The sequence below is a fragment of the Coffea arabica genome, chromosome 9e (genome assembly GCF_036785885.1).
Source record: "Coffea arabica cultivar ET-39 chromosome 9e, Coffea Arabica ET-39 HiFi, whole genome shotgun sequence".
In the NCBI taxonomy this organism is placed as follows: Eukaryota; Viridiplantae; Streptophyta; class Magnoliopsida; order Gentianales; family Rubiaceae; genus Coffea; species Coffea arabica.
The window spans coordinates 850,420-875,221 of NC_092327.1; the positions used below are offsets into that span (position 1 = coordinate 850,420).

The 24,802-nt window shown below is 32.8% G+C and overlaps 1 protein-coding gene and 1 pseudogene across 2 annotated transcripts in view; both read right to left on the bottom strand.

Annotated features, from left to right (window-relative positions):
• Nucleotides 1-203: 203 nt before the first annotated feature.
• On the bottom strand, nt 204-2,301 carry LOC113710126 (protein SRG1-like). The gene is made up of 4 exons (XM_027232963.2): nt 2,065-2,301; nt 1,495-1,742; nt 1,066-1,390; nt 204-470 (listed from the first exon to the last, which is right to left on the bottom strand). Exons 1-4 carry the CDS (start codon nt 2,299-2,301, stop codon nt 204-206), a joined length of 1,077 nt encoding a protein of 358 aa, XP_027088764.2.
• Nucleotides 2,302-13,498: 11,197 nt separating this feature from the next.
• Nucleotides 13,499-24,802, bottom strand: part of LOC113710125 (oxoglutarate-dependent flavonoid 7-O-demethylase 1-like) — a 104,642-nt pseudogene continuing 93,338 nt past the window's right edge. Inside the window, exons 7-8 of the transcript XR_011821297.1 lie at nt 21,677-22,001; nt 13,499-13,835 (exon numbers count right to left, since the gene is read on the bottom strand). The product of XR_011821297.1 is annotated as an oxoglutarate-dependent flavonoid 7-O-demethylase 1-like (transcript). The remainder of the gene's footprint in view (nt 13,836-21,676; nt 22,002-24,802) is intronic.

Here is a 24,802-nt window from a genome sequence, read left to right on the forward strand (position 1 = left end):
GGAGACATGACTCTTCATCACCAGTAGCAGACAGTAGGATAAGAACATGTATCCTACAACAGTAGCGGATAGTAGGGTAAGGACCTACTCATTTAATGTTGAGAATTACACGACACACAAAGAAACACAAGATTTGTACACATCAACTTCAACTCCAAATTCAAGTGCAGAATGTATGCTATTTTTTCTTGAGAATAAAAACTTTATTCAGTATTTGGTTGCTCCCCTTTAATCCTCATTTGATCTATGATCGTCTTGCTTTGAAGCTTGCGAGAGAAGAAATTTTTGACATACTGTTCCATTGGCATTCTTTTGTACTGAGGTGGATTTTTTTCGTTTATCAAGGAAGTTGCTGGTCCAATTTCCACTTCCAAGTTGGGATTGAAAAACATTCCTATTGAGATTCTTTCGTTCACTGAGTTTACAGTTGCCCTATGCACAATGCTTTTGTAGATTCCATTGCTGAAGATCTGCAGATTCGCACAGCAATCAACTTAAAGGAAGAAGAGTAAAAAAGGTATCTAATTTGTACATACAAACACATATTCATAACTAAATTCGTCGGAATTAATTATTGAATCAATCAAACGGCCTTACATCTTTGTTGTTCTTAAAGAAAATAGTGCACAAATTCAAAGTTTTAGAACTTTATGTGAGATCCTTATTTTGTTGAAAGGTTAAGACATGATAATTTTCCTTAGTTTGGCATTTCATATTCTATCTTTCTTTTTTATTCTTTTAGTCATTTGACTCTATCTCAAATGGGATTAGGGGTCTTAGGAGTTGAGTTTTGTCTAATTCAAAAAATTTGTAGAATTTTTACTACTTCTAATATAAATTTATATAATTTGGATATAAATTTGAATTTGTTAACTCATACAACTAAGTTAGCGATGACATAAAAACTATATGATTTTGCATCAAATATATCAGTTTGAAAAAGACAAAACTCAACATGTGGGGCCACTTGATCCATCTCCATTGATAAATTTATCCATGTAAAGTCAGACATATGCATATTTTAGTTGCATTATACAACAAATAAGCTAGAGAGAATGTATGAACCTCCATAACATCTCCTATATGAAGCACAAAGGCATTTGGGAGGATGTTCACAGGAACCCAGACTCCATTCTTTTTCACTTGTAAGCCTTCCACCCCATTGACTTGAAGAAGAATGCTGAGTCCACTAGCATCTGAGTGAGGCCTAAGTCCCACAACCAGCTCTGGTTGGGGACATGGAGGATAGTAATTCATCCTAACTAATTGCAGCCCATCTTCAAACATGTCTTCCATTTCTCTCTTATCTATTTCCAGAGCTTGCCCAATGAGTTTAAACAAAACCTTGGCAAGCTTTTGGGTTTCTTTAAAGTAAGCCTCCATGGCTTCTCTGTAAAAGAAAAAAGGAAAGAGAAAGTCCAACATATTTATACATTTAGTTGCATACAAAAAACTATAGTTTTGAGAGGGAGAAGAGAGAAGAGAGAAGAGGACCTAAGGGATGAAGGGAGCTCTGGTAGGAGATGGGGATTTCTCTTATGGATGGGGTTGATTACCATAAGAAACCTATCACCCCAATCAATATTTTGATCTGTTAAGTTAGCAATTGTTTGGCCATAACCTTCAACATCACCAGGCCTCAGCTTGTACCTCATCTTCTCTTCTAAAGGTAGCTTGTAAAATTCTTCAATTTCGTATTTCAATTTCTCCACTACTGAAGAGCTAACTCCATGGTTCACCACCTGAGGTAGAGTAGTTGAACAAAGACATTCAGTTTTGCTAAAATCTTATATTCAACTTTACAAAGATCATAGTTCTTTTATGAGGTTTGAAGGTTGGCATTTGACAGAAAATAAATAAATAACTAAATAAGTGAATAATAGACAAAAGTAAAACAAAAAAAAAAAGAATATTTCATTACATGTGGAACTATTTTAACCCTGTTAAACAAATAACATTTAGTATGTCAAAAAGACCATATATTAAAATGAAGAAATATATTTCTGGAAACTTCAGTCCCTAAAGGGCTAGTAAAGAATTTTTGGGATATATATTAGTAGAAACCTGAAATACACCCCATTCTTTGCAAGATGAATGCAGCTTTTGTAGTTCAAAATCCTTGGCTTGGCCAAGAGTCATACTTTCCATGTCAACGATGGGAATAGCTGGCATTAGATGGCTTGGAGAAGAACATGGCGATTCTTGATCCAACTGAATGTAATGAGGTGGGACGGCAAGCAGAGGCTCTTTGCTAAGCTCCTGCAGGCTTATTGTATTATTCTCATGATCTAATGAGGACATGACTAGCTAATCTCTATGTTTTCTCAGGTGCAATTGTATTGAGCTGTGTTGATGGATATTTATAGCCCTAAACCATAAAGGATCACTACCTTGATTATTTCAACAGCAACAGCAAGAATAATGATTTATAAAAATAAATAAATAACCAAATAAAAAATATGAATTATTATTGAAGAATTGAAATTCTTCAAGGATGATCACTTGCATGATATTTACAAATCTTCAAGTGATATGCTTAATTGATTAGTGACACGTGGTGTAGACAAATATATTTAAAATGTAGAGAAGCAATTGTATATGTTACGTGTGATTTATATTTACCTAGTTGAAAATTATGAGCTGTGGTTGTTTATTTTTGCAAATTTGCACTGACTATAGGATGAGTAACAATTACTTGAGTCACAAGTACTTCATATAACTCAAAATATACACTAGCATGTTCCAATAAAATTTTGATTTCTAGTCAATGATTAAGTTTGTAGCAAGTAATTGCATTTTTATGTTTCGATACCCATACACAAATGAGCAAATAGTTGAAATTGAAGCTTAGGTACTAATACCTCACAAATATATGCCCTCGGTAAAACTGTTCAATCCCACTACCTAAAGGGGATATTAATTTTGAACCATATATGTATACATGGAAAAACGGTTTCTCTTATCTATCATATCAATTAAAACGTAGAAAATGATGCTACTCAACGGTATTCGATCTTTTATGTGTTCAACCAACTTCCAAACTATAGTAACAATAAAAGAAAAGCAGAAAAGATTCTTAAGTTCTTTATGTATTTATTTTGCGTTTGACCATGTTATATCAACTCTTTCATTGTCTCTTTCGCTTCATCTTTTACATTTAATTGCTTCTTTTGAGGGATGGGGTCCATATATTTTGAGACAAACTTAAAAAGAATATTAACCTCAATAGTTGAAATTTTGTTGGCAACATAGAGTGAGGGAATAGAGGGAAAGAGAAATGAAATGATGAGATGGAAAACCAACCATATATTGTTTTAGAAGCAATGAAATGATGAAGATTCTTATGGAGGCGGCAAGATTTGAGCAATTATTCCTTTTTTTTTTTTTTTGTCCTTGAAAAGCTGTATGTTTTTAAATATTTCTCAAAATTGATGTTAGGAGTTAGGTCCATCAATGAGTTTGGGACACTAACTAGAACAATTTTGCTTGACTAATCTTATTATCAATTGATTTGACCACGGCATGTGCGTAAATTAATAATAGGAAGGCAAGGGTGATTGACTAATGAAAGTATGCAGATAGCTATTTTCAAATAAACATGCTTGTTACAGAGCAGTTATGGATCTCATAACAAAATTAATTCATATGAATTTCTTGGACCATCCATGTGTCTTGACCTCACTTAAATATTTATTTTGTAACTAGCTATTTTGTTATTCTATTTTCTACTCAAACTTGCCTCACAATAATTTACTCTTTTAGTCAGTTCTAAAACCATTCGTTTGAATTCTCTCCTTCATATTTTTCTCCCTTAAATTGAATTGCCATTATTATATAGTCCAGAATGTGCTTTATATTACTATTTCAACAATATATATTTCACTAGCATAATTGCGTGGATTGACCTCCACCATGTCCTGCAAGCTCTAGCCTTTGACTTGAACGGGTCGTTTGGTAAAGTGACACCTGACCTAATATATATATATATATATATATATATGTGTGTGTGTGTGTGAAAGTTGTTATTTCAATAAAATGGTTTCTCTTTCCGACTTGGCATCACTAATTAGAGAGAATTAACGGATCATGAGTCACTTGAGTTTTACTCATATTGATTTTTTTTTTAAAATGTCTTTTTTATTTTATTAATGGAAGAGATATACAATATATTCCTTTTACAGACGTCTAATTTTCCGAACTGAAGACAAACCTAACTTGTCTAGACGAATTGCCTCACGAGCTTCCCTTGGGAACATACTAAAGCTGTCATAAACCTTGACTTGTTGGTGTGGATGAGATGTACCGACATTGGATAAAGTATCAGCAACTGTGTTAGCCTCTCGGTAGCAGTGTGATAAATGAACAGGATCTTCCAAGAGCTTCCAAATCTGCCTGACCTCCCTTCGAATTTCCCACGGACATTGAATACTACTTGGATTATATTATATGTCTAAAAATTATCTATAATTTTAAAATAACTTTCAAAAACAACTAAGCTTATTTTTATGATATTTGCTTTCTATCAAATTATTACATAGAATTGTGGTAAAATCTCCTTTAAATCACAATTATTAAAATCTTACTTATCCTATAAATTACTTCCTTTCATTATCATATGGTTGATTAGTATTTCAAATTGTTCATCATCTCTTCCCTTATTGCCCTTATCTTATAAAACTCAATTTAAAATTTCATCTATATAAACTAAATTTTTTTTATTGTTTCATTTAAATATACTTAACAACAGGCCTGTTCAGTTGAAATTTTATCTCAATGAGAAGGTGTCAGCTTTCCTTCTTTGTGTTCACTTACTGAAATTTGTGTATGTTAATTCTAGAATTTGTACATGTATATATCATTGGTGAATTGATATTTTGTAACTATTACAGTTTTGATTAAATAGCTACCATGATTTACTTTAGTATCTATTTGGTCAATTTATTTGTTATAACTCCAATATTTTGTGAAAATTTGATAATATTGTTATATATTATTTTAATGCATCCAATTTTTTCCTTATTTTAGGATAAATGTGGGGGAACATAAAGAAGTAAGCTTGAAGGAGGTTGAATTAGATTAAAAGTTTCTATTGCATTTGATAACTTTGTTTGTTTCAACATTTTGTGGTGTTCTGCAGGAAAATTTTAATTTTGTCAGTGATCATGTACTTTTGTAGTTTAAGTTCATGTTCATGGGAGGAAACTAAATAAATTGTCTCATATTATTCTATGATGTGAAAATTTATTCTTTGATTTTTCTCTTATGTCCTTTCAATTTGCAGGAGTAGGAGTGGTTTTATCGAGATCCAAAATTGCAGAGGACATAAAATTCTAAGATCACGAAGAGAAGGGTGGTTTTATTGGGATCATGAATTGCAAAGACCACAAAATTCTAAGATCATGAAGTTCATCTATCTTTGGTAGAGGACATACAGTTTTAGGGATTCAAATATGTGACCTTGCGGTCTACCAAAATTGTAATTTAGGATAGATCTCATCTAATATCATTTAGGACTTTGTTTAGCATTTTTAAGATCATATGAACACTAATGTTTGTTCTTGTGCTTCCTCGTTCTTCTAACAATATCATTTTTATTCATAAGAATTAACTTAGTGCAAAAAAGAAAATTAATTGCTACACTAATAGATTTACCAATATTGTTGGAATTGAATATTTGTTGATGAAGAAAAATGGATTGCTGGATCTTTTCTACATTTAGAAAAATATTTATATAAAAAAAAATATTTCTACCAAGTTTTTGATATGAGATACATTATTATCATATTATAGTGAAAATATGTAAAGAAATTTTAAAAATTAGTAAATAATTGAACATTTAGAAAACATTAATTTTTTAAATTTAATATGAATAAACATGTAGGATCGCTGTTAATTTTGTATTTAAATTATTCATATTTGTATAAATTCACAATGAATTAAAAAAGGGCCGTGTTAAGGTATGGGCAAAATTCTAGTTCATTTTGAAGCCCAGAAATGGTAGGGCCGCGTTATAACTACACAGGCAAAATTCTAGTTCATGTTGAAGACCAGAAAAGACAGGGCTGCGTTATAACAACATTTTTATATTTGCACTTGTAAATTTCAGCTATTTGATATGTGAATTACGCAAATATTTGGGCATCATGTATAAACAAAAGTTGCCAGCCCGTCAGAGGGGTATTTATGATATACAAGATATAATCACAAGAGAGAATTGCCATTTTCGTCCCAAATCTATTATCTATGCGCATGCAGAGTCCCCAAAGTTTTGATCTTTTGTAAATGTGGTCCGATGTTTTGAATTATGCATGAGTTTAGGACAACGGATGAAAAAACGGGATAGTTAACAATACAAAACAGATTGGCGTTAGTCAAAGCCATCAGGCAATATACTTTGTTCTAAACTTCTGGAATTTGAGTCAACATTGTCCCTTAAATTTCAAATAATAGACAGTATTACATGTTTTAATATGAAGTGAGATGTGAATTAGATCAAAACTGTTTTAGCTGGAGATCAAACACATGAAAATGCTAACTACATTTCCATTTCTTCTAGTTTTATTCGTATTTTTTATTTCTTCGATGAACAATATATCTTTATTTATTTTTCTTAAATTTAGTTTTCATATTTTATTTATTTGTCTTCTTCAAATAAAAAATAAAAGCTAGTAAAAAGGACATTAGTATGAAAAAAGTTTTCATATTTCTTTGAATAAAATTCTTTTATTCTTTTTCTTATTTTTGTTGTTTTGTTCTTTACATAAGAAACAAAGAAACTACAAACAAATTGCATCAATTTTTTATTTCTATCTTGAGCAAGTTATATTCATTTCTTTCTCTTCTTCTAGTTCTTTTTTATTCTTGTTAAGAAAAATGCTAGACAAAAATTTGTGCAAAAAAAGAAGTTTTTATATGTCTTACATGAACATAATTTCTTGTTTTTTTCTTAAATTTAATTTAATTTTTATTTCTTTTTATTCTTCAAATAAAAAATAAAAACACTAAAAAATTTTGCAAAAGGGAGTTTCTAATTCTAGCACAAGCAAAATTTCTTTAGTTTTTCTCAAATTTCTTTTTCTTCTTCAAAAAAAATAAGAAAAATAAATTTAACCACCTTTTCTAAGTTTTTTACTTTTATAATTTCTAGTACATATATGAAGGAATTTCATTCTAATTTACATCTAGTTTAATCTTAAAACATTTAATGACACTATTTAAAAAGCTAAGGGGCCATATTTATCAAAAGTTCAAATACTACGGACCAAAAATTGCGAAGCCAAACTTTTTACCATGCCCAATTTGATTTGGACTATTAGTTATCCCAAATTTCTGTAATTTTTTTTTTAATATTCATGTAAAATTCAAAATATTGGGACTACATTTGAAAATACCAAAACTTTGGAGACTCTGTACACCAGAATAAACTTTGCACATGCAAATTATTTAAAAACAAATTTACTTGTGTTTCCCAAAATAAACTTTGTATCATAATCCATTTTATTAATAGTTACAACTAATCTCATAGCTGTTTCCCATTTATCTATAGCTTCTTAAGTGTTAGAGACACAGTTTAAATCTAGATATATACCAAAAGATTGTATAGCTTTGGGTCTATCTTTTCTAGTGGAGTAAATCCTTTGGAATCTTTATTTTTCCCTAAAGAATGGACTGCAGCATATCCTTTAGTAGTCTATTAAAGATATTGTTAATATATCTAGGAGTGTTTAATATATCTGAATTATAGGCTTGTATAAAATTTTCTACTTTATAAATCTGTTGGTATTTTCATAGTTGCAATTGCCCTAAATATAGCTGGTTCATTTTTATTTTCATATATCTGTTTAGCCTCTACTTTTTAATATCAGGTTCTCTAATCATTTTTTCTTCTAATCTATTAATCCTGATTTTTATTTTAAAATTTTCCATTTTATTCCAAAGTATTTTATCGTCTTCTAAATTTCTACCAAGTCATTTTTAATCCTTAATGCTTCAGCAACAATATCCTAGTAATTAAGATTATCCAGTTAAATGATAATTTCTATACTGAATTGTAAGCTCAGTAGGTAAATCTATTTGTCTATATTGAACATATTTATATATCATTTCTTTGTCATCCTTTTGTCTTTTTAAGAATCTAATGGTGTCTCCATGATAGCCTGAAAAAAGATTATTTATATATCCATGTTCTAAATAGTAAAATTCTTCCATCCTTTGTTTTACTTCATCATCTATTTGAAATATTTCTGTATGTAATCAGGAATAATATTCACAATTATTCATTTTCTTAATCAATGTCTGTTATTTTAGAGTAGATTTTTTTTTCAAAATCACTTAAAATGCTACCAATTTTTAGAATTTTTGAACTTACAATAAAGATACTTATTACCTTAATTACCACATCCAGAAACATCTAAATAGTCTAGTTTAAACAAATCTGAAATAGTTTTTTCTCTTTGTGGTGTGTGGTTCGTCGTTTGAATCAAACTTATCCTTTAATATATCAAAATCGGAGTGGTTGAGGTTTTATTCTCTTTCTTGTCCGTGTTGCGTTTTGGTCCATGAGTTTTGCGCACTCTGGTAGCTGTCTGCTTCAAACACTTACAACGAGTGGGCTATCGTATCATATGTACGACTTTCATAACCCTCGGAGAAGATATGTGGCTAATTTGTGGATATCTAAGGAACGCAACCAAATGGCACCTTTCGATTTGTAATGTGTCATGCAATACGCATGATTTCATTTCTCACATTTTAGCAATTTAATGAAACACGTTTTTAACGATATTGTTGAAAAATTCTACAAGTGGGTCAATTATTGGCACCTTTTGCATGCATTAGTGGATTGCTACTTTTGAGAGGAAACATTTTCATGTTTCGCAGATTTTTTTTTTGGCACATCTATATTCGTATTTTTATCTTAAATACATCATATTTTAAAAATATTATCATAAATTTTTTTTCCAAAAGCTCTTTAGAAAATGCAATCCTAGTAACCTCAAAAAGTTAGGTGATAGAGGACTAAGTTGAAAATTAAGAAAGGTTTCAAATAGATTCCGCTTTTGTTTTATTTTTCTAATAAAATCTCTTCTAAGATTTGTTAGTGAGAGTTCTCTGTGTTTTCTAGGGGTTCTCGGTGAAATTTTTGTATAGTTTATAATTAAGAAAGGTTCCAAAATGGCAATTTTCCCTCACTCACACACGGCTTTTACCTTTTGAGTAACATAACTATGAAGAATTTTTCAAGTGTTGGGAATTCAGGGATCATAAAATAGTAGTGTTTCCTCCAAAAAAAAGGGGAACATAAACTAGTGCAAGAAATTAGACAATTTCTTCATGTTTTAAAATGCTACTTGCCGTCAGAATATGTGGATACATTTTATTTACAACTAATTTAACTTTAATAAACAAATCGAAGTTGTTGATTAATTGAAACAATTTGTAATATAGATAGAAGCTTTCTTACGTATTTTTCTTCAAGTCAAGCCACGACCGGACGGAAGCTTCTTACAATTACGACTTCACAACTAGATCAATTAGTGGTCCAAGTCTTCAACTGTGTCTCTCTTGACCAAGTCATGCAAGATTGATTCATCAGCATACAATTCAACTCAACAACGTGAAGACTGAGGAAACTAATGGACTTTGACATTATATAATAGAACAAGCACGTTTTTTTAATAAAATAAATAAAAAAGAGCACGTTTCTAAATGAGAAACTACCTAAGCTGTATCCCTAAAGTCAACTGGGAAATTAATAATTCGTCATTAGTGATGAAAGTGAAGGCAAATAGCTATGAAAAATAATAATGTTCTAAATAACCAAAAAAAGTCCTATACAGAATCATTTCGAGATACTATAATCTCATGCTGTTACCCTAAAATATAATGAAACCACCAAAATTAGTGAGCAGGTTATATAATCTTTTGCCTCTATTTTAAGAAGATGATAATCCATTGGAATTTTTTGGTAACTGTTTATCTGATAAAGAGAGCTCAGATGGGTGGTTTTATTTACATAAGTTATGAAACCATCACTTCATAGAGTTTCTTTGTGTGCTTGCAGAAACTCTATTAAGGTGATAAAACGAGGACGAAGACGATGGCGGCTTGAAGTTTTCATGGAAAAAAACTTGTGGACGTGCTGGATGGGGTGGTATTGTGGCAACTAGCAATGTCCACTTGTCAACCAAAACCTTGACAGCGTGAAAATTCCTTGGGTTCTTGTGGGAAAGACCTTGGAGACATACATACTCGGATACGGGGTTGTGAGTGACGACCGTTTAGAATAATGTAATATTTTTTGAACAAAGTGTAACTTTATATGAATCACTTGTAAAATTTAATAACAAAAACACAATTATTACATATAGAATTCACATAAACAACAACAGAATATCACACATCTATTATAAGAATGTACAAGAAGTTAACATAGTATTACAAACAGTTTAAAAATGTTACACTATTCAGGATATCAACCGTCCCTGCCCTGCGTTCATACATGCTCCATAAATGGACATTTTAATTCATTAAATTTGGGTTTCAAATTGATTTGGTTGCCTATGTTACACAATAATCAGTTCTGACCCTATCTTTTGCAATTGATATCAATTCGTGATCAAGGCACACTTTATATGTGTCATGTGTTTAAATAATATAACTCATATTTAGCTATAAAAGCTATGTTACTAAAAATTGGTTTTACTTTTTGAAATTTTTAACGATAATGTAAACGATTACACAAAATTTTAGCACCACAAATTCAAATCACACTTTATATAGTTAGATATTTGAAAGATATTTCCTTATTGATATGTTATAGTTCTTGGACAAACATACTTACTTTTGTTAAGGTTAATAAAAGACTAAAGGAATTTTGGAAAATTTCCTTAATATTATGTTCATAACGTTTAATTGTTTGTTCTAATTTTTGGTAAATTAACCAACCTCAAACCTGATCATATGCTACTTGGGTAAGATTAATTAAAAAAATTGAAATTTACATTTCACAATTATTGGCACTCTTTCCTATTTTTGATATGTCACATTTGGACTATTCTGCTTTTAGAAACTAAACTTAACTAATAAAACAATATTTTTAGCTTCAATCCAAACAAAAAGCATTAATGATATTTTGATCAATTAAATAAATTAAAATCTGAGAAAAACAAATGGGGAGCTGAAGGCTCATTCAGAGGTGCAAATTTTCTGATTTGTTTTACGACAAGGCTAGTGTTTTTGTTATAGCTAACTCCTTTCATGAATCATGCGCAACACAATCCACCATGGCTGACGATTTGATTTGTTTATCGAGTTTTCTCCCGACTGAAAAAGAGCTTATCATTCACTTTCAATATCGGTGACACTTGAATAATAAGCTTGTTTAGTACAACTAAATGGAATTTCTTTGGTATTGGTCATCTGAAAAAGTAATCTCAGAGAAAGCACCAGCTACGGTTATAAATGTTTCTACAAAATTGTTGATGGAATTTCTTTGGTATTGGTCATCTGAAAAAGTAATCTCAGAGAAAGCACCAGCAACGGTTATAAATGTTTCTACAAAATTGTTGATAACATTGAGAGGTTGTCTGGAGTGATGTATTCCTTTACCAATTTGTATCAAAATTGTTGCAAAATGGGTGATTGGATCAGTCCATCTCCAAAAATTGATGACTTACAAAATAGGATCCACACACTTTGCTACGCAGATGAGCTTGCGATTGTTCATTATTAAAGTAGACAACATCAGCCTAAAGAGAGCACATCAGTGCCCAGCCAGTCACAAAATATCAGTGTCAATTTTACTACAAAATGTAACTACTAACACATATATTTAACCATTAAGACAACGAAATACAAATATTAACAACGTATCTAATAATACAGCAAGTTTTATCACTTATTAAAAATTGTGTCTCATAATCAATCTCATGTAGTGAATGTTCATACTAAAACTATTTAAACCATCAATTGCAATTGCTCTATCCAATTTGAGACTTTTCCCAGACTACGTATATACAATTAATATGTCGTTTGGAATTTTGCACTTCAACTATAAATCGATTGGTTTTAGGATAGAATTTTAAATTTAACATTATTACCCATAGGTTGGCTTTATTCCGGGAGTTGTTTTGCTTCTAAAATGACTCGTATACATCAGAGGCATGAACAGATACTACCTTATTGGTTGAGACCTCGACAATAATTGAAAGTATTAGAACCGCAAGCCAACTATTCTAACCCCTTTGAATTGCTATACGTGTAGAAAGATGGAAGTACTGGTAAAATTAGTAATTACATTACCAGAAGTGGCAAAGTGCAAAAAATTAAGATAACCTTAAGGAAAAAGTGCAAATTACACTAAAAGTTAGGGGCTTTGATTATTTAACCTTTTGTTTTGTTAGGTGGTTGTACATCATCGAACCTATAGGTGATGGTACATTCACATTTTTCGATATTTATTTTCATTAATTCCTAGTCATTGCTTTAAGTTAATCTTATGCGTGTCGATTTAGATAAAATTATGGTCAAGTCTTGTGGTTGATAGTGAAAAAGTTGTTGAAGGTTTTAAATATAAAATCAGTTCATTTATTGTCTTGGAAAAAAATCAAAATACTTCTAGGCGTTAAGGAACAAATCTTTATGGTCTTTGAAGGTTTGGAGGAACATTTTGCAGATTAGAGATTGTGCTCAACCTCTTATTAGACACATTGTTGAGAATGCGACTAACACCAATTTCTGGTTTGATGCATGGCATCCCCTTGGGCCATTGTATAGACACTTAACAGGCAACTTACTTTACAGTTTTGGATGCAAACCAAATGTTTCTGTATCAGAAATTATAGCTGCAGTGAGGAGGCTAAAGGAAGTTACACTTGCGTGTTTTGAACCTTTGGTGGGGTTTGAGGATCAGATTGTGTTGGAGGGATGTTTATTTGGTGTATTCCATACAAAAGCTGCCATAAAGCTTCTTAGCGGCTCAAGAGAGAAGAAGACTTGGGCAAAACTAGTTTGGGGAAAAGGATTTGTGCCAAGATCTGCATTTATTTTATGGTTGCGACGTAAGAAAAGATTCCCTACATTGGAATGGGGAGTGGACTGGAAATGCTTGATAGATTAGTTGTTTTGAATACTGTAGTGGACTGTAGCTATAGTAGTATGATGAGGGATGATTGCCCATGTGTACACAGTAATCAAATAAAATCTTTATTATTTGCTCAAAAAAAAAATCAGTTTGGCCGTTAGATAGCATCAGATTGGAAAGCGCTCTCATTTCTTGGGGAAAATGACTCAGAGGAAACGAACTAGTATTTTATTGTGTGCAAAGAAATGAAGCGATTGGACTGGAAAATTGAACTAATATGTCTTTGCATAATTAACAGAGGAAAAAGAAACTAAAAGAGAAAAAACGAATAGGCAAACAAGATCTTGCTTAGAGAGACTCCAACAAATTGATAATTGTTTTTTATGACGGTGATTAGTTATTTTATCCAACAAAGATCAGATAACCACCAAACAACAGTTTTTTTAAGGAGCATATACATAACCACATCTTTCATTCACACCTACAACATAGTAGACATTATCTTCGCTTAAATTCGCATGGTATCGATATATGATTTCCCATCTAATTGACGAGAAAATAGTCTTTTCAAATAGTCCACCATGAGGACTCTGCTAAACTTTGCTAGATTTTCAGGAGTGATGAGACTTGGTGCTGGACCTAGATCACCATCCAATTTTGGGAAAGTAAACGTAGCAATAGAAAGTCTTTCCTTTTGTGAGTTTACAATTGCTCGATGCTCCACACTCTTGTAAGCTCCATTGGTTATAATCTGCCAAGTTGACGACACAAAATAATCAAGAATTGCTTTCATACCAAAGCAAAAGGTTTGTAAGTCTAACTATTATTGTAAATAAGCTAGACAGATTACCTGTTGTTCAATAGTTTAGTATCCATACTTCGTATAAGACATAATGCACTTGTTTGTAACTTTCAAAAGATTTTCATGTAGGAATTTTTTGTTTTGAGGAAAAAGGGATAATTGTAAACTAATTTCCGAATGACAATAGCGAATGGATAGTTACTTAACTGGCATCAATAGTTCAAGTCAATTACAAGTACTAATTCTACACACAAAGGCTTTTTTTTTTCTACACACAAAGGCTACAATCTTTAGAAACATAACAATTCTTTTGCGTTTGCTAAAAGTTGTCCCTTCCCACTCTCATGCCTTATACAAAGCAATAGTATATACCAATCTCTCTCTTTGCGTACTCAATACTCATGCGAACATGTGTATGTGCATGTGTACGTGCCAGCAGGCATAAAAGGGTAAAAGAGAGAGGCTAGTGTGTTTATAAATAAATGTGTGTGTATGTGTGAATGCGCATGCGAGCAAGCATAAAAGGGTAAAATTCAATATTTTGCTCCAAAGTCCACACAAGACCAAGTAATACATTTTCTCCTCACTAATTCAATTGGATCAATAACTATAGGAAACCTTCAATTGTTTTTAACGCCATGTAATCCCACAAATAGATGCCATCATGTGGATGTCAACACATGAAAAGCTATTTTTTAGACTCGGACTGAGTATCAACTCGGTCGAATTCAGGAGTCAGGGGTTAATGGGTTCGATCGGGGTTAAATCAAGTAACGTCATAAATAAAAATTATTTAAAAATTTAAATATTGTGTGTAAAATACTTAAGCACATGTTAATATTAATAAATGTATATTCATATATATTTGATGTTTCAAATATATTTAACAAGAAAATACAAAGAAATTAGAATGATCAAGTAGTAATTTATATTATTTAATGAACATTAACAAGTTTAGAATTAAAATTATGGACTTAATTGAAAAATAACACCAAACTTTAGGACAATATTTATAAAGTATGAAATATTTGAGATATATTAATAATTTTTAACAACCTAGGGGTCAAAACATAATACTGAAAATGCTTTAACTTTTTCAAAAAAAAAAAAAAAAACTTTGACACCAATAGATTCTTCCAGTTTTTTTGGTCAAACTCAGTCAAATCCGATTTTTGACTTGATTTGACCGAATTGCTATCTATTCGATTTTTTAGGATTACTCAGACTAGACACTTGGCCGATTTTCGGTTCGATCGATCGAACCAACAGGTCCGGTCCAAGTTTAAAGACATAGATGAAAAACACACGAAGAGATAATGCTCTTAGAAGTGATACTTCAAAGGTCTAGCTCATTTGGTCCATGGACTGGATGAGGTTGGACAAGTGTATTAGAAATATATCATAATAGGGCTTCGTTGCATTTTGGGCTAAATTAAACTAAGATTGGGAACTGAAATTGTCTTTTCGTATTGCCACATAGATGGGATATTCAAGTTGAATGTCATTACCCTCAAAAAAAAAAAAAGTTGAATGAATCATTGGACATCATTTTCGTGATTTTAATAATGGCTTAAGTCAAAAGACATGTAGTATGCTGACTTGGCAAGAGTTTTTTTTTTAATCTCTTCTATTTTTTTTGTTTGTGAGTGAAAACCCTCGCTATCACAAATTGTTACATAGACCCTGCCACTTAGACAGACCTTAGGCAGGTACCCCTCCCAAGTGCAATGGAGGTGGTTAGGCTTGTCAACGGGTCGTTGTCAACGGGTCGGGGTTTTGATCGAAACTGAAAATTCTGAACCCAACCCGTTTTTATGTAGTAAATTCAGACCCGACCTGTATACCCAACGGGTCTTGATCTTAGAGTTTTGGAATCGGGTTCGACGGGCTGTGGGTCGAATCTAGGTCTATTCGGAAAAAAAAAAAATCCAAATTTAAACATTTCAAAATTAAATCCAAAACCAATCATAAATCCATCTCCAAAATTAAACAAATCAAATTACAAAACTAAATCACAAATAACACAATAGTCAATACAAAACTAACCACAAATCAATCTACAAAATCATTACTAAATTATTAATTTGGTAAAAGAATGTATTTAGAAATATTTATATTTTATAATTATTAATATATTGTTTGGGTCTGGGTCGGAATCCTATATTCCGTATCCAACCTATTTTTTGTTAGAGTAAACAGATCCGGGTATCGGAATTATTTCTCAACCCATATTCGGAAAAAATTATCGGGTCTGAGCCGAGTTCGGATCCAAACCCAACCCATTGACACCCCTAGAGGTGGCCAACCTAGGCCATGGGCCTTTTCTATCACCCATTGGCCCCATTTAGATAAGTAGGGAAGATTTTTTTTTTTTTTTTGATAATAGGGCACAAATAAGAAACAAAATCAATTTTAACACATATAAAAGTATGTGGGAAGAGAAGGAGAATAAATATACAAACAAACATTTAACTATTTATTAACTCAAAACTCAATCATAGCAATATCAAATTGTAACTTTTCACTTACAACAACTTACAAATCTAAACTATGAGACTTTCCCTCAAAATAACTCTCAAAACTCGATTCAAATTTTCAAGTAATAATCTACTACTCTAGTAGTATTTATGCATTGCTAAACTGTTATTCTTGGTTTTGATGATCACAAAAGTTCTTTGAAATGTCTATCTAACCTTCTTCAAATATAAGTGTTTTTGCCTATCAAAGAATCAGGTACTAAAATGTCATGAATTGCAAATCAACCAAAAAGAAGAAGCAAAAACAGGACACTCATGTCGGACGTCCGAAAGGAAACTGTCGGACGTCCGAAGGGATGAAGAACATCAGGAAGGAGTCTCTGTCGGACGCACATCGATCATGTCGGACGTCCTAAAAATTCCACAAAGTTTTGATGACTCTCTGCCAAGACTCTGTCGAAGATATCATCGGACGTCCTAAAAATTCTTCGAAGATTTGATAACTCTCTGGACGTCGTTCGGACACTGAAGCTCGGACGATAAAATTCCATCGGACGTCCGAACAACAACTTGACTGTTTTTCGGACGATGTGTTCGGACGATGAATACTCCATCGGACGTCCGACAGCCCCAACGGCTAGCTGACTCTTCATATGCCTTCTAGCCGTTGGAAGTATTAATGAAGCCCATTTTTGGTTCCCTTCAAATACAAACGACTCTAAGTCAGATAGGGACTTTTGCACACTTGGTCTACAAGATCTCAAGAGATATTTTAGCTAGAAAATAGTCTCCAAAGTTAGATTTGTTTTCTAAGGAGTGTGAACTTCTGGTGAGCTTTTCTCTTGTGGTTGAAAGTTTCTTTAGTGTAGCTTTGTTGAGGGTTATCTGAGTGTTTGTAAAACTTCTTAGCTTGACTAAGTGAGGCTTAGGGCAAGGAGGAAGTGCTCCCTCCATTGTACATCTAGTTGATCATCTTTCATCAAAGAGAAGTTGCTCAACCTTGTGATTGGTCTTCAAGTTTGAGGAAAGCTTGGTAGAAAATTGGTTTGATTTCCTATTTTACTTTTTGTTTAATAAAATTCTCATTGCTTATCTATACTTGTTTTTCTGATCAATATTGCTATTGTCTTCTAATCTACTTGGTTGATCTTTACTAGAAAAGAAGGTAAATTTTTATTAAAGAAAAAGTGCATAAATTTGGTTAAGATTTTAATCAACCCAATTCACCCCCCCTCTTGGTTGTGTTTGGGACTTACATAAACTTATTAAACAAATACAATTATAAACCGAAACTTATTTGGAACTGATTTGAAATCTCCTAAACCAATATGGGAACTAAACAAACAAGACACCGAAACAAGAAACTAGAAGAATTAGAAAACTAAATACTAAGATAGTTGGATTTAATTTCCTTTATTGCCTTCCTTAAACCATGCTCGTTATTGTGCTCACCTCCAATGTCATTTCAAACTTGAATCTCTATGAAAAACTCAGTTGCAGTAGACACAACATTTAACTCCAACTTATGATTGATTTTTAGTTTCATCTTTACACGTAACAGTGGTCGAAACTTATACTTTTTGAACAATTTCTTACCTTGATCACTTGTGTCAAAAAAGTTAAACATGTTCATCCAAACTCCATTCATTACTCCACGTCACCAAGAAAATTTCCCAACACTAGAAAATCATAGTTGCCACCTCCAATGTTTTTAACATCACCATATTTTTCCTTTAATTTTTTCACACTAACAATTGCATCAATTTTAACAATCGCATACTTCGCTTCAAAAAATTCATCAACCACAATGAAATCAAAAAATTTCTCTCTTATCACAATCTTTAGTTACATTTTCCATAGCACCAACGACTTCACTTTCTTTCTCAACCACATGTGAAATTTCTTTTTCGGCCACAAATTTTTCATCTTCATGTGTACCCATAATTTCTGCAATTTCTTCTTTCTTTGACTCATCAAAAAAAAAAAAAAAAAATTCTCCGACCTCATCACAAAATTCTTCTCCACCATGACCATAGAAATTCATCAAAATTTTCCAAACCTCTGTTGCTGTATTTACATCTATAAATTTTTTGGCTACATGCAATTGGACTTGGGTGTTGAGATATTGGAATGCCTTACAATATAACTATTTATTCTTCTCTAACTCTTAAACTGCTTAATAATTCGTACCTTCTATAGGTTTCGTGAACCCCTTTTAGACAAAATCCCAAATTCCAATAGCTTGAAATTTTTTTTCATCATCCAACACCAAATGTCAAAATCATTTTTACCATAAAAAATAAAAACATCACAACGTGATGAATAACATTAATCCATGCTTCAATTTCATGAACAAGCCCTAGAATCAAAGTCCAGACCTCTAATACTTTGTAGGAAAATAGCTCATAGGATAAATAATCAAAACAAATCACACACTCGAAGAAATAGCATGGCAGCGAAATATTTATAAACAAACAAACGGAACGGGCTCAAGAAAGAAATGAAGGAAACTAATTCCTAAACTAATATGAAAACTAAACAAACAAGACACCAAAACAAGATATTAGAAGAATTAGGAAACTAAATACTAAGATAGCTTGGTTTAATTTCCTTCGGTTAGTGAAACTAGTTAGGAAAGGAGTTTGGTAGTCATTCCTTTCTTATAGTCAATCTTTCCCTCTGCATCTCTTTCTTCTTCTCTCGTTCTGATCATTCCTCATTCTTGAACTAATTCTTTCCTTCTCTAGTTCATTTTTCTCCCAAATCAATACTTAATTTGGACTCCAATGTTTGAGTCCCTGATAGTTGTTGGTATGAAGCGGTTGACTCTGGCTGCTTGAATACCCCCTGATCATGGCTGAAACTACTTGTTTTAAGTCTTTGAAGGAGCAGGTCAAGAAACAGAAGCAAGGTTGAACAAGGCTCTGGCTTCCATAGGAAATTTTTAGCAGCAGTTAGACTCCATGAATAATTTCCAGCAACATTTTAAAGATGAGTGGGAAAGTAATGGCAAGAAGATGGAGTCCACGATTCATAATGTGCATCAGAAATTCAGCTCCACTACGATGGTGATGTCTTGTAAAGACAATCAGAAAGTGATATGCGAATAAGAAAATTGTGGGATTCCCACCTCCTAGAAGCAACAGAAGTTGCTGTCCACCAATGAGCCTGGAGCGACTACTAAGGAGAACTGGAGTAGGATTCCTTTTCCCAGTTACTCTTAAGGTTGAATTACCTATGTTCTTTGGGGATAATTTCAGGGAATGAGTCAGAAAATGCCATAAATTATTCTTGTTTTACAAATTTTTTTGATGAAAATAGAATGAATATGATTGGAATGTATTATGAGGGAATAACAGATAACTAGTTTCTGGGGGTCAAGATTGAAAAACCTAGCTAGTTTGTCTTGGAAGGAATTAAAGAACTATCGTGCACACATTTGTTGACAGAGGAAATTTGGAACAATTCAATAAGTCGCAATAGATTGGTAATTTAGAAGAATACCAAGAGAAGTTTGAACAGTTGAAAACTTTGATGCTCCTCAGGAGTAATAAGACTTATTGAACGATATTCTGTCTCCAGTTTCATTAGCGGGATTAGAGAAGAAATTAGGCACAGTCAAGATGTTCAAACCTGAGATTTTAATAGTAGCATTTGACGTAGACAGATTAGACAAGGGGGTAGGCAGAATGTGGACTCCAGATTTGAATTATATAAAATCAAAACTGGCCATGGTATTGGAACTAATAGCTATAGGCTCCCTCATTATCGAGTTGAAAAAGGAGCTTCTGCTAATCAGGATTCTAGTCCTAACATCATATAGAAAATTTCACCATCCAATGCCAGAGGAATAATAATCTTTGTTTCAAGTGTGCCAACAAATTTGGAGCAGGACATCAAAGTAAAATGAAGCAGCTGCATCTGATGGCAGAAGACGAAGAGGAGGAAATTGAGTTTGCAGATAATCTTGGGGTTGTGGTAGACATGTCATTTCATAATTTGTCTTCTGGGCTCAAAAGAAAGACCATTACTCTACAACAGGTTATGAGAAGTGTAATAGTGAACGTACTGGTGGACACTGGAAGTTCTGATAGCTTTATCAATCACAGCTTAGCAAAAGATTCTGATGACTAAGTTACTAAAAATTTGGTACGTAAGCTAATTGTAGTCGGAGAGTTAGTGCATTCCATACGACAATTTGGGCTTTTATAGGAGTGTTGTGGCACATTAATGTTGGAAAAAAAATGTAAATATTGGAAGTCTAGGGAGAGGACAGATCCAATCAAAACAAAGCTTATTCACCACTTTGTTCCCCTGAGCTTTGGATTTGGAGGTACTCGTACTTTACCACCTTAAACCTTAAAAATATGCACCTCACACCACCAGAAATCTAGTGAATGTTTGAAATCTTACCTTTGTCAATGTTTGAAATCTTAACTTTGTCAAGAAAATTGAGTGTTATGACAATATTGCTCTTTTGTTGATGGAATTATATATAGTTTACTATTAATGCCCTTTTACTGGTGAAGAAATATATATTAATCTCTATTTATTTAATCTCTATTAATTTTTTTTATTTAATCTCTATTTATTCTCCTCTTAGTCTAGATGTAATATATATTAGTCCTTATTAAAAATTTAGTTAAGTAATTCATAGTTGACTAATCTGACAAACAAAATATAACAAAAATATTCTTCTAACAATTTACATAAACTAAAAGAATAAAATATTACGCTGTTAAGTAGTAACAAGCTTAATATTATAGCATGATTTCAAAATTTTGCCAACTTTATTTATTGTTATTACTATATTATTTTTTTATTACTACATTATTTATTATTACTATTAGATTTAACGTCCAATAAATTGAAAACAATGTATAAGATAAAAGAACTTTAATTCAACATGAATTTGAAAAGACTTTTAGGATATTAAATTGAAAAAGCTTTTTTTGGTTTTATTAATTTGATTTTTTGTATATTAGATACCGTAGAGAAGATATAAAATTTTTAGCAACAAAATGGCAATAATGATAAATTATTAATCATTTCAGAAATGAAAGGGCATTAACATCCTTACACTCACTTTTTTTCTTATGACGTTAATATTTATATCTTTGACTAGTTTTCAAGGGGCCAAGTGTACAATTTTAAGGCTCGTAATAGTAAAGTCAAAAGCGTGCCTACCCCCAAAACTTAGCAGAACAGAGTGTGACTGACCCTTAGAACAAACAACGATGGAGCAAATTGAAAAGCATGTACTTGTTAATGGGGCAATTCACAATAAAGCCTTATATTTATACGAATCCTTACCTCTAGGATATCACCAACGTTGACTGTAAAAGCATTAGGAAGTGGAAGAACAGGAACCCAAGCTTCATTTTCCTTGATTTGGAGACCTTGTACATCGTTGATTTGAAGTAAAATGGTGAGGCTAACAAGATCAGAGTGATGGCAGAGGCCTGTGACTAGCTCAGGTTGAGGACATGGAGGATAGTAAGTGAGCCTCATGGATTGCAACCCTTCTTCTAAAAGCACTTCAATTTCTTCATGCTTCATTCCTAATGCTTTTGCTATTAGGTTGAGAATCTTCAAGGCAAGACTTTTGAGCTGTATAGAGTACTCTTGAAGACTTTCCCTATGTAGCAGAACCAAGAACATTTGAAGGAATATAAAGGTAACTAGCATAAATATCGGTTTAGTATCATAACAAAAGAAAAGAAAAGTAAATTTTGCGCACAAACTTCATTGTTAGTTTCATGTTTTGCAGTGTTATTGGATTGATTAACATACAAATAAACAATAAGGAGAAGTTAGCATACCTAAGTCTAAGTATAAATTTAGATGTATATTATAATGAACTTAAAATCATAACTGATTTGTTTATTTTCAAATTGCACAATGAATCAAGATATTTCAATAAATTTGAGCTCATTGTAACCATTTGTCACAGTGAATTGGTGATTTTTTATTGTTCAACTTCATCTTTTATAATATCAGTAACATTTTGACCTAAAATATCTTAGGCCATCCTTCTTCTATCTTTCTTCTCTTTAGAAAAAACTCTCTAACTAAAACTCTCCTTCAACTCTCTCACGAGAGAGAGATCAGATTTTTCTAATCTTTCTCTGTGACAGCCCCACCTTCCCCTAAGGCGAACCAAAGGGGTTAGCGGACTGCCTGCCCAACTCTCGCCAGAACTAACGGTTCAGTTTAGAGCGATCTAATACGTTTCGGAACATACAACGCGCGTAAACAAGTCAAAAGGGCAAAATAAAAAAAAATCGAAACCGGAGTCGGCCATGAATAGTAACCGACACGTCAAAACCCAACCAAACATCAAGCAAATAGTTACATGTTGAAATTCAGCATATACAATCCAAAATGGCATACAAACGTATTCAAAAGTGGATACATGTATGGTTTGCCAAATCAAAAGAGAAACGGCCCCAAAAGTACATTTAGGGTTTCAATCAAGGAGCTATACAAAAATATGTCCAACTAGCTCAATTCGGCAACCAACTATCAATTGCAGTCCAAAAATATTTATTTTCCTGTAAGGAAAACAAAAGGAATAGGGTGAGCTTACGCCCAATGAGATAATACCACTCAAGCAACCAAGTTCATATAAGCATCAAGCTTTTCATTTCAATACATCAAAAGTAAACAAAGGCACACATTAATGGTGGTGATAAAAGGATACGGGCGGCTCTCAAGAGCCATTTTCCTCGTTTGCATTCTTGATCGGATCTCATTGACCCTCCATCAATGTTTAAGAGTAACCAACCGTAGGCTCCACTTTGCTTCCATTCCTTCCACCCAACATACCCCTACCGGGCCCGAACTCCAAACACTTGCAATGTGGTATTACTCGAGTATACCGGAATCGAGAGTCTCTCATACTACAAGATTCCATATAACTTTCCCCAAGGCTCATTAATTGTCACGACCAAACCCTCGCCGGCTCGATTCAATCAACTACCAATGGGGTTGAGCTCAATGATAACAAGCATGGTCGTTGGATACTCGTCCAAACGACACCAAGTCATGTACTTTCATTTCATGTAACATTCCAATAACATGAGAAATAAGTGAGAGTGATAAAGTACACCCTCATTTCAATCAATATCGATGGTGCAATAAACATTTAACTCATCAAGTTCAAGTATCAAAGCCATATAGTAACACACAAGTGAGTAGTACACTCACCAAGCTTGAAAATGATATTTCATGCACCTCCGTCAAAGGAGCGTCGTGAACCACCGTCACGCCCTAAAATATGCAAACAAGTACAATGAGACTCGATAACGAGTCATAAACCAGTTCCAAATACGACCAAAATAGGATTCCATAAGCATACATAAGCATTAGAGAAAACCAGAAAAATCCGGAAATGGAGTTAAGCGTTAACCCGAAAAAAACAGTTTTTGACATCATTTTACGGTTTTGGTACCAATGGCACTACGATTATCGGATGAAGGTACAAGATCCACCGTTTCGAAGCTAAGAGATAGGTCTACAATGTTGAAGAAGGTCACTCTATCCAGTTTCGAGTGTAACCAGGTCAAAAATGCAAGATACTACACCAGAACCGGAAAAACAGATTCACAGAACGCATTCTGGTTCAAACATCATAAGTCAGCCTACCTAAGTCCAAATCTAGAAATTCCAAAGCCTTCCGAAAGCTAAGATACAAGGCTGCATTTCATCAGAAGACCTCAACAACCAATTCGGAAGCATTCCCAACCAAATTAACCAATTACAGACGCAACTATCAAATTTGGGTAAAACCAGGGCAGCAAGGGTAATTCCATCTTTTCTCAAGTTACGCTACTCCGATTGACCTGAAATTTTGCAGGCATCTCTAAAATATCATTCCCTACAACTTTCATGTTTTAACACAAGGCCAATTCGGCCTCTAACTATGAGCTACTGTACCGGGCAGAATGTACAATCATAAAACCCTAACTTTCCAAATTTCTTCCAAAACAGAAATTGCTTGCAATTAATCACTTTTTCCACCTTCTAACTTCCTTAAATATCATTTACAATCATCATACATGACCACATAATCATATTCATATGAATACATAAAAATTCCCAATAATTACAAAACTTCACCAATTCAACCAAAAATCAAGATATACTCCATAAAAGTGCATCTTATATTACCACCAATCATGAATTAAGCATCATTAGAGGGAGGAGAGGGGTCCTTCACAACTTACCTTAGCAACACAAGAGAGAGAGCAACTAGTCACCTTAGCTTTCCAAACAACTCCACAAAACACCTCACTATCACTCACTTAAGGTTTTCTATGGAGCAAAAACAAGATTCAATGGTTGATTTGGTAGATTGGAGCAAGATTGAAGCAAAACTTGGAGAGCTTTTCCCTTTCTTTTTTCCTTGAAGTAGCCGGCCAAGAGGAAGAAGAAAAT

Excerpts from the sequence above, each read along its gene's own strand:
- LOC113710126 (XM_027232963.2), bottom strand. The coding sequence starts at position 2,301 with ATGTCCTCATTAGATCATGAGAATAATACAATAAGCCTGCAGGAGCTT. Across the intron at positions 1,743-2,064 it reads AAGAATGGGGTGTATTTCAG|GTGGTGAACCATGGAGTTAG; the intron begins GTTTCTACTAAT and ends ACTCTACCTCAG. Across the intron at positions 471-1,065 it reads ATATAGGAGATGTTATGGAG|ATCTTCAGCAATGGAATCTA; the intron begins GTTCATACATTC and ends GCGAATCTGCAG.